Consider the following 10,863-nt stretch of genomic DNA (forward strand, 5'->3'; position numbering starts at 1 on the left):
GAAAATGACTGTGAAACACTTTCACATTAGGTATCCCTGTGTCTGACAGTGCCCGGTCTACTATATATAGGGTATCTGCAGTGCTCCTGTTCCGTCAGGAAGGGGTTAATAGGAGCACTGCAGATACCCTATATTCAGCCAGGCTGAATTCCAAGTGGGGGAAAAAAAACAACCCAGCCCTCAGGGAAGGGGCAGACAGACAACCAAAACGCCCGCTCCCCTTCCCCAGCAACTACTGCACCCAAAAACTTTCCACCATTTTAATTTTTGAAATTTTCCAGTAGCTGCTGCATTTCTCCCCCTCAGCTTATACTCGAGTCAATAAGTTTTCCCAGTTTTAGGGGCCTCTGCTTATATTCGGGTCGGCTTATATTAGAGTATATACGGTATTTTTTCTCTTGCTGCAAATGTGTCGCTTGTCGGACACATATGCAGCTTTGATGCTGCTGCTAGTAGATCCCTAGTAATTCCAGTTGTTTTATCTAAACTGCGCCTTGATGCCTCTTTCTCGTGGACAGTGCACAGTGTGTCACATTAATATATAGATAGTTCACTTGTGATCATTGCTATGTCTTATTCAGCCTTATACAAGCCTTAGTCAGGTCTAGGTGCCAGCTCCAAAAGATAGAAGTCGGCAATAAACTCTACGCAAGCCAATTGAGAAGCAATGAAATCTTCAGAAAGCTCACTGCATCTCGTGAAGTCAGACAGGCATTGTAAATCACTTTGGTTTTACCCCCTTCCCCAGAAGTCATTGCAGAACTACAGCAGTGTCATCCCCACTACTAGAGACTCTGTCCACCCTTCTCTTACCCCAGTGTGTTTGATACATATTCAATGATTTTATTATGAATCTGTAATTGAAAAAAATATATATTCTTTTTGTACAATTGATAGTTCTGTAAAATTGATAGTGTTGCCACTGTTCTAGTAACTTTCGGTTGCATCACATTAAACTGCTTTACATCACCATCCTGTTTGCTTTCCAGAGAGGAGAAATTGAGTTTGAAGTGGTTTATGTTGCTCCAGAGATAGATTCAGATGATGAGAATGTGGAGTATGAGGATGAGACTGGACATCGCTATCGCTTGTATCTTGATGAGTTAGAGGAAGGTGGAACAAGCCCTCGGGCATCCAGTAAAGATGGCAGTGGTGATACTAAGCCAATAAGAGGTAAGTCTCATTGTTTAAAGCAGTATAACCAAAGAAATTTCCGGCACTCAATGGGTATGCTTCCAAAGGTGAAAATTTATTTTAACAAAAAACGTTTCGGTCTAGAAGACCTTCGTCAGTTTGTCTGCAGAAAATATACAAATATACAAATTGTGATATATATATATACATAAATCAAACAAAAAAACACAAAATAAACAAAACATTGATACAGACATACAATACATATAATACGGTATGTACATGGGATACCAGTATAACAACATAAAAGTTGGGGTATCAATTATAGTGGCTCAAGGTATATTGATAAATACATAGCGTAACCGAGCTACAGGTGGATATTGAAGCAGATCATGGTACAACACGGAATCCGTGATAATGTAATGGAGGACAATCCACAGGGAAAACGGTATATCACAGTGTCAATATGCCAAGGAAAACAATCTAGAACAATACATCAATATGTCAGTAAATAGAGGCTGGGTGCCCAGCTTACTAAACAGTAACATGTAGCCTAACTTAATGCAGTATCCTAAACAATCTTACCGGTAGGAGATATGAGTAGTAGGAAGCCAAATGTGGTCATGTGGGAAATCCAGAAAATGAAGATGTGCACTGTGCAGGAGGAGAGTGGCTTTAAATGGGGAATTTGGCGCCAGAAACCGTCGGGCCTGGAGCCCCGCCCCTATTGGGGGCGTGGCCCCAAGTCCAGGGGTCCCCGGCACCCCCCTAAGTATATACCAGGGTGGGTAGACATTAGTGGTACACAGTGGTAATAATAGATGTATCATTGGTGGTGTGGTGTGGAGAATTAGGCCTTACGGCCTGTCAGTAGCCGTCCCGGAGTCCAAATGAGGAAGGAGAAGGTAACTTCCGGTTTGCGATCGCAAAACCGGAAGTGCGTGCGTTCCACAGTGGAACGCATCGCTCTTGCGATGTGCCGCTGCTGTGAAGCTGACAGCCGGCACTTGCAAGGTAGAAACAGAGGGGGAATACATGAGGGAGAGCTGAAAGGTGTGAAAGGACAAAGATAAGAGAAATGTAAACAACAGAGAATTGGAATACAAAGAGAGCATAGGCTATAATTGGATAAAACAAAGAGGACAAGAGAAAGACAAGTGGAGACAGAAGAAGTAGGATAAGAAACAAAAGAAATAAAATTAACATGGATAAGATAAAATAAGAAAATAAGATAAGATAAGAGTGTAAACACAAGTAGAGAAAAATAAGTGGAGACAGAAGAAGTAAAATAAAGGATAGAAGAAATAAAGGTAACATGGATAAGATAAGGCAAGATAAGATAAGAAAATAAGATAAGAAAAGTGTAAACACAAGTAGAGCAAAACAATTGGCGACAGAAGAAGTAGAATAAGGGATAGAAGAAAGAGAGAACATGGATAAGATACGGCAAGATAAAATAAGAAAAATAAGATAAGAAAAAAGAGTGTAATAGAACATTTGGACCCAAGAGATACATAAAGTGCGAGAAAAGTGTAGGATAATGAAGAACCGGAAGACTGCCCGGGCACCCCAGTATTCCTCCTAGCGAATTAACGGTTCTGAAAAAGAAAGAGAGTTATATGTTAGTATAAACGAAAAGGGATCAGCAGAAACTTCTAACATCATAGTCCCGATTAAGTCCATGAGGTTCCAATGTTTGAAACTTATGGATCCAAAAAGCCTCTCTACATTTTAAGGTTTTCACTCTGTCACCACCCCTCCTGGGTAGGGGGATGTGTTCTATTACCTGAAAACGCAACTGGGATATGGAGTGTTTGGCTTGGTTGAAATGAAATGGTATAGGCAGCAGAAGGTTTTTGGTCCGTATTGTGCTTTTGTGTTGAGAAATGCGGTCGCGGATAGATTGTGTTGTTTCACCTATGTAGGCTAGCCCACAGGGGCACTTGATCATGTATATGACAAAATTGGTGTCACAGCTGTAGTAGTCTTTAATTGGAAATCTTTTGCCTGTATGTGGATGTATGAGATGGTCACCTTTTTGGATATTATTACATTGAGGGCAGTGTAGACATGGGAAAGTACCAGTTTTGCGTGCCTGAAGGAAAGTCTGTCTGGGTAAGCGTATATTGGAACAGAGATCGGCTTTGACCAGTTTATTGCGGAGGTTGTCAGCCCTCCTGAAGCAGGGGAGGAAGGGTTGTGTAAATGACTGTACTTCTGGGTGTCCTTGTTGGAGTAGTGGCCAATGTTTTCGAATTATCTTGTGAATTTTATAAGAAAACGGATGGAAAGTGTGAATGAATGGAATGCGTGTGGAATTATTGCGTGGTTGTCTTTGTGGATTGGTTCTCTCAAGTGCGGTAACATTCGGGGGATAACCCCTCTCAGAAAACTTTGTACGTGTTTCTTGTAGTCTGGTGAGTCTGAGTGAGTCTTTAGAGACAATACGGTTGATTCTCTGATATTGTGACCATGGTAGTGATAGCTTAGTGGACTGTGGATGGTAACTGGAGTAGTGAAGTAAACTGTTCCTATCTGTTTTTTTGATAAAGAGGTCTGTTTGTAGGGAGCCATCTAGTTCTTTAATGACAGTTGTATCCAGAAAATCTATTTTGTGTAAATCATGGTGTATGGTGAATTGTAGTTCCTCCCAGATGGAGTTGAGGAAATTATGAAACTGGACAAGGGAGTCCAATGGGCCCCCCCATACGCAAAAAACGTCATCGATATATCTCTTCCAACATTTGCAGTGTGTCATGAATAATTCATTAGTATAGACATATGTTTCCTCAAAGAAGGACATGTATGCATTAGCGTATGGGGGGGCCACATTGGACCCCATTGCCGTACCTTGAACCTGTAGAAAAAAATCATCCTGAAACATGAAGAAGTTGTTAGTGAGGATCAGTTCAAGTATAGTCATACAGAATTCAATGGTTGATGGGGATTTGGCCGATTTTTCCAACAAGATACGGGTAGCTGTTAGCCCCTTCTGATGTATAATGGATGTGTATAGACTATTTACATCGAATGTAACCAGCCAACAATCCTCTCCCAGATTGGGTAATGCTCTGACTGTGCGGAGAAAGTCTCCAGTGTCTAAAAGGAACGATTTCGTGTTCTTGACTAAAGGGGTAAGTATTTTTTCTAAGACTATGGCCAGTGGTGACAGGACTGAATCGGTGGAGGCAACAATGGGCCTGCCTGGAGGATTTTCCAATCTTTTATGGATCTTGGGGAGAACATAAAAGACAGATATGATTGGATGTTTTTTCAACAGGAATTCATGTGTTTTAAGGTCAATGATGTTGCGGTCAAGAAACATATCAACGATTGTTTTGATCTTAGTTACTATAGAGTTGGTTGGGTTACCAGTCAATTTACAATAAACTCTAGTGTCAGACAATTGTGTACGGATCTCATTAACATAGGCTGATTTATCCCATACCACTATAGCTCCCCCCTTGTCGGCAGGTTTGATTATTAAATCCCGGTCTGCCATGAGGGTTTTAAGAGAAACTTGTTCCTCTTGAGACAAATTGGGGGGGTTAAACCAGTTGCCCTTCTCTATTTCATTACAAGTGGATCTAATATCACTTTTCACTAGATCAATAAAGGCTTCTAGTGCATGCGAGCCCCTAGGTGGAGTATATGAACTCCTATTTCTGAGACCCAGGGTGGAAATACTGATAGGGGTTGTTGCCTGTGATTCACTATGTGACATCATTTGGGTATCCTTACTGAAATGCGCTTTCAGTCGGATGTTCCTAAAAAAACGTTCTAAGTCCATCTCTAGCTGGAAGGAATTAAATTTGTAGGCAGGACAAAAGGATAAACCTTTTTGTAAAAGTCTAAGTTGAGAGGGGGAGAGGTTTTTTGAGGAAATATTAACTACTAATGGGGTCTCATTACCTGAGATCGGGTCGTCATTCGTGTCAGTTCTTCCTCGTTTGCATTGGCCCCCCCGCCTCGTCTTCCTCGTCGAGGTGGTCATTGGTTTCGGCCTAAAAAATTGGATGGGCCGGATCGATATCCTGATTGGTCGCTCTCTGAGCCCGAGTTGGAGGAATAGCCATTGAAGCGGGGACCTCTCCTGGCGAATCTCGCAGAGCCTGATGTATCCTGCCATCTGTACACGTGGTTGTTGGTGTAATCCTCTGCGTCTCTTAGGAACTTGTTCCTTTTCTTTTGTTCTTGTTCCTTTCGGAAGTTGGAAAGGGTTGTGTCCACTTTACTCTTTAGTGTAGAGAATTCTGGTTCAGTTAGTGTTGAACGTAGTTGCGTCTCAATGTTTTTCACCTTTTCTTGGTGTTCAGTTATAGATTTCTGTAAGTATTCGACCGTTAAGGTCATGAGATCTAGAGAACACTTGTTTAAAATTTGTTCAAACAATTTGCAGTATTCTTTGTTCTCCCGGAAAATAGTAGGTTGAAGGTGGGATCTTAGGCCTCTTGGAATCCTCTGAGTTTTGAGATACTCTGTGAGGGTCACACAGTGTAACTCATGGTTTAGAAGGGTTCTGGATACCTTTTCGTAATCCCTGGAGCGTAGCTCAGTTGGGGCGATGTGTAGAAAACCGCCTGAAGCTGTTGTCTTGGCTATGATGTTGGCTGTATCTTCAGTATTGTAGAAAAAGGTATTGGTTGACATAATTACCGGTGCTCGGTCAAGGAGACGTAGATTCTACAAATAATGAACCGTCACTCGGTGTTATGCTGGTGCTCGGAAATGGCCTCTCACCGCCATATTAGTATAACCAAAGAAATTTCCGGCACTCAATGGGTATGCTTCCAAAGGTGAAAATTTATTTTAACAAAAAACGTTTCGGTCTAGAAGACCTTCGTCAGTTTGTCTGCAGAAAATATACAAATATACAAATTGTGATATATATATACATAAGTCAAACAAAAAAACACAAAATAAACAAAACATTGATACAGACATACAATACATATAATACGGTATGTACATGGGATACCAGTATAACAACATAAAAGTTGGGGTATCAATTATAGTGGCTCAAGGTATATTGATAAATACATAGCGTAACCGAGCTACAGGTGGATATTGAAGCAGATCATGGTACAACACGGAATCCGTGATAATGCAATGAAGTAATGGAGGACAATCCACAGGGAAAACGGTATATCACAGTGTCAATATGCCAAGGAAAACAGTCTAGAACAATACATCAATATGTCAGTAAATAGAGGATGGGTGCCCAGCTTACTAAACAGTAACATGTAGCCTAACTTAATGCAGTATCCTAAACAATCTTACCGGTAGGAGATATGAGTAGTAGGAAGCCAAATGTGGTCATGTGGGAAATCCAGAAAATGAAGATGTGCACTGTGCAGGAGGAGAGTGGCTTTAAATGGGGAATTTGGCGCCAGAAACCGTCGGGCCGGGAGCCCCGCCCCTATTGGGGGCGTGGCCCCAAGTCCAAGGGTCCCCGGCACCCCCCTAAGTATATACCAGGGTGGGTAGACATTAGTGGTACACAGTGGTAATAATAGATGTATCATTGGTGGTGTGGTGTGGAGAATTAGGCCTTACGGCCTGTCAGTAGCCGTCCCGGAGTCCAAATGAGGAAGGAGAAGGTAACTTCCGGTTTGTTTAAAGCAGTGTTCCCATCTCGGACACTTCTGCAGGATATGTCCTAAATGTGAGATAGAGGCAGGTCCTAGTATTGGATTAGCATCAGTCTTGAAGAAAGGGGCCCTGACCCCTGTTTCAAAGATGTAGTGAGAGAAGAATCTACCACATGCATTATTCTCTCCCCTTCCAATTTTTGAGAATAGTTGTGTAGGGAGATGTTAAAGGGGGTTGTCCAATCTCTAGGATCCTATCTATACTTGTAGCTTATGTAAATTGAAGCCTTTTCCTAAATATATTGCTTTAGAAATTAATCTTTGTTTGCCTGGAAGGTGACCTTATTCCTCTCATTGTGTACACTGTGTTGCTATAACCAAGGACCGGACATGGGAGATAAGACAAGTGCCATCGGAGTCTGTTATCTCTCTAAGTAAACACACAGATAACACTGAGTCTGTTCTCTACAAGAATCTGAAGATTATCTGAAGTGTTCTGTATCCCGTTCAGGAAGAGGGAGGGAGAGAAATACAGGAAGTGAGAAGCAGACACTGCAGGCAGCCTGGCTGAAAGGCTGAGATGGAGTATTATAGGAGTATTCTCATTTCTGGTATTTATGACACATCCACAGAATATACCATAAATACCTTTTATAACATAATCCTTTAAAAGTCCCACAGTGCGGAAATTTCAGCATGTTACAGCGGCATAGTAATACAGATACAGGATAATACACAGTAATATATTACAGACGTAGACACACATAAGCTGAGAAGAGAAGATATACTAGGAGTCCATAGCAGCTAAGGAACAGAAGAAGGAAGACTAGTATCATTTAGTTTTCTGTACGGAGTGATCTTTGCTTGGTTTGATGTAGATTATGTAGCTTGACCGCGGTTAGAAGGAAGGACTTGCGACAGCGCTCCTTCTCACACTTGGGGTGAAGCAGACGGTCACTTACAGTGCTGTCACAGTCTCATACATGGGGTAGGATTTATTCTCCCGCATGGAGCTCACCACGGACAGTGAGCTTTTGTCACCCACCACCTGTACTGGGTTATAGATGAACATTTAACTTTTTTTTTTTTTTTTTCATGTACAAACAGTATTACAGTAAAACATTATTTATAGTAATTTTATTTATTTTTTCTCATCTTGGTCCCAGTGTTTGACCAAAAGCATCATCTTGAGGTACATGAAAATGGAGAACTGGAGTCGACAAGTGAATCTCTTGCAGGGGACACTGCTTCCAAGCTGGCATATTCTTCCGAGTCTCTGTCGTAGGAGCAGCCTCCGTGTTATATACAGGAAGAGACCAATACTTACTCTAGTGGATGAGACTGTACAGTCTCGAGGGAGGCTGGATACCTCTGCCTCCAATGCGGTTTCCTCAGGGTTTGTCTGAGCAATTCATGTGCAAAAATCTGTCATTTATCCACTAGGAGTCGTAGCTGTTGACATTGCATGTTTCTTTCTTTTATTTTCTTCTACTTTTTGTAAGCACCAAAGCATGTCTTTCCATTGTAACCTGAAAAGACCCCTTGTGTAATTGCTTTACATGTCTGTCATTTGGGGAAACTGGACTGATAGTGTTTACAAGACTGATCTAGAGAGAATAGAGAAAGTGACGAAGGACATCATTTATCCCAAACCTAGACAACGAAGTGCCATCTTGGGCCAGCACAATCATACAGCAAGTAAGGGTGAGCCTGTTCTGTCAATGCAGTAATAGTATCCCGCCTTCTGCAGTCATTTATTTTATTTTTGTATTTAAGTATTTTCATATTGTTAACCCGTCCGTGTATGTGTCATATTTATGCAGAGCATAGGCAAACTATGGCTATATGAGGTACATGTTACCTTGCGCCTTTTGTAGGTGAGCAGGATTGGCTACAGTTTTGGATTTCTTCTCTGTACTTGCCAAAAAAAATATGATGAATTGACTATTGTAGCTTGGAATATTCTGTAAGAATCAAGAAATAAGTCTGTGAAGAAGTGTCACTCACCGATTTGTTGTGCATTCAAGAGAAGGGGGGAATGAAGAATCTCCCTCCTCCCCTCCCCTTCTGGAATCCATTTCTTTCTTGGAGTGTGAAACGCTTAGTGTGAACCCAGCCTAACACCGTGCACAGAAACCGGGACTTACTGGTCGCTCAAACCCTCCCTCATGTCGTCCCCATCTTCCTTCTGCACTAAAGGCATTATTAGATAGCCTTGGGAAGTGTATATAGTAGTTAAATTGCTATTTATAAATCTCTTTAGTCTCTCCTGTTTGTGACCTGATCTTTTTTGGTGTCACTTAATCTAGGTTCTGTATATGTTTAAGGCTTTTTATACTGTATATTTTTTTAGGTTTCCAGTTTTTTTTGGTTTATATTATATTGACAGCTCTCTGTGTATCTCTCAGTTCACAGCCAATACAGTACTCATATGTCTATGTACTGCATTTATCAATATAGTCATTGTCATTTTTCACATCTGCTTTGATGGATAGAAGCAGTAACGGGAACGTTTCTGGGATGTCTGTCCTCTTATCCTGGCAATGGTGGATATCTGTGCATTGTATACATCATATTTTCCATGCCAAAGTGGTGCAAATGGATTTCATCCCTGATACACATATCCATGTCATAGCGGTATGTTTTGTACTGTCTTCTCCTTGGGACTACAGTGATTATCAGTTCCACCAAATTAAATAAATGCACTAAATCTGTGTTGTGTGTGATATTTTGTGTAACCCTCCTTATAGTCACCTCTTTAAAAAAAAAAAATCTGTATAGATTGGAAGCAATTCCCCTTGTATTTCAGAAGCGCTCCAAGGTCCCCTTTGCCCTCCTGTTTGCCATGGACAGCGAATGTTAAGAAACTTTGTAGCATGTGACCAGCAAACAGACTTTTAGGATTCACACTTCATCTGTTGTGACTCCCAGAAGCCAATTTCCTCATTCATTCCTATGGGAGTGTTCAGTTTAACAAATATTGAGAAACAAATGTATTGTTTTGTATAATGAAAAGTTCCACTGTTTTCTAATATAATTTCTGTGTCCAAGATCATGAGACATACAGTTTGTTACGAGGAGGATGCCCGTTTACTGTGCTGTGGCTGTAACAAGCTGTATACCATAGATAGAGTCCTGTTTACATTGCACCCCCTGTACAGCATCTAGTTCTTGAAAAAAAATATATTGGTCACATGGCCCTGCTACAGCTCTTTCTCATTGATTTTAATGGGAACGTTGCCATGTGAGCAAGGGATGTGAGGTCACTTTTTGAGAACAAGAAAGCAGCCACTTTTTCATTGTCCTGCACAACATCTTTAAACCTTTGAAATGTTCTGAATTGCATGAAAATATGTTTTTGAGCGCCATATGATAGAGCGTGAAAGATATAGAACTGACATCAAAAATAATTTCAACTAGGTTTGTTCTCCTCACAACTGATAATTTACTTCTAATACCACTCTTATTAACTATTCCAGTAGTTGAGCAGATAACCATACTTAGGCGGGTGGCGTTCCTCAAAGCCTAGAGATATCCATGCCGAAACTAACAGAACGGATTATCTCCAGCTATTGGGGCGCGTACCAGGAAAGCTGCCTGTGCTGAACTCAGTGCACTGTTGGCTTTCTCACAGTATGTAATACCGCACGTCTCTGTGGACATGAAATGTCCTCTTGGAAATGGGGAAAATTTATAGTATTCCATTAGGACTGTAATTTTCACCAGCTTGTTTAATGAGGAAACACAAACTGTAGGTATAAGAACAATACTAAGCAACGGAGTTGGGCTGCCAAGTGCTAAGGTGCATAAGGCATAAAAGTTGTCAATGCTCTGCTGCCTCAACAGCCGCGTCTTACACCTCTGTACCTCAAAGCAGGTACACACAAGCCTTACATTGGCAAGCACAATGTCCACTATCAGATGGAGTGGTGTGAAGTGCAGTGGAAACACTATGGAACTTTGTCAGGTGGGTGATAAACTGTAAAGTCTAGTAGAGGAGGTATAATGCTATTGGGTTTTTTTTTTTTTTTTTTTTTTTTTAAGGGATGGCTTAGGCCCCTTTACTTTATTGAGCAGTTTGGGGAAAGCTCTTTTTATGTTTCAGTGCATGAAGCAAAGTTCTTAAAGGGATTCTACC

The 10,863-nt window shown here is 41.1% G+C and overlaps 1 protein-coding gene across 4 annotated transcripts in view; it reads left to right on the forward strand.

The window, feature by feature from the left end:
- Positions 1-9,458, forward strand: part of GOPC (golgi associated PDZ and coiled-coil motif containing) — a 32,267-nt gene extending 22,809 nt beyond the window's left edge. For all 4 annotated transcript variants that reach the window (XM_075268098.1, XM_075268099.1, XM_075268100.1 and 1 more), the window contains 2 exons: positions 990-1,173; positions 7,892-9,458. In XM_075268098.1, the coding sequence (XP_075124199.1) occupies positions 990-1,173; positions 7,892-8,010 (303 nt within the window). In that variant the 3' untranslated portion in view covers positions 8,011-9,458. The remainder of the gene's footprint in view (positions 1-989; positions 1,174-7,891) is intronic.
- Positions 9,459-10,863: the final 1,405 nt, after the last annotated feature.

Source organism: Leptodactylus fuscus, chromosome 3 (assembly GCF_031893055.1).
Source record: "Leptodactylus fuscus isolate aLepFus1 chromosome 3, aLepFus1.hap2, whole genome shotgun sequence".
Taxonomy (NCBI): Eukaryota; Metazoa; Chordata; class Amphibia; order Anura; family Leptodactylidae; genus Leptodactylus; species Leptodactylus fuscus.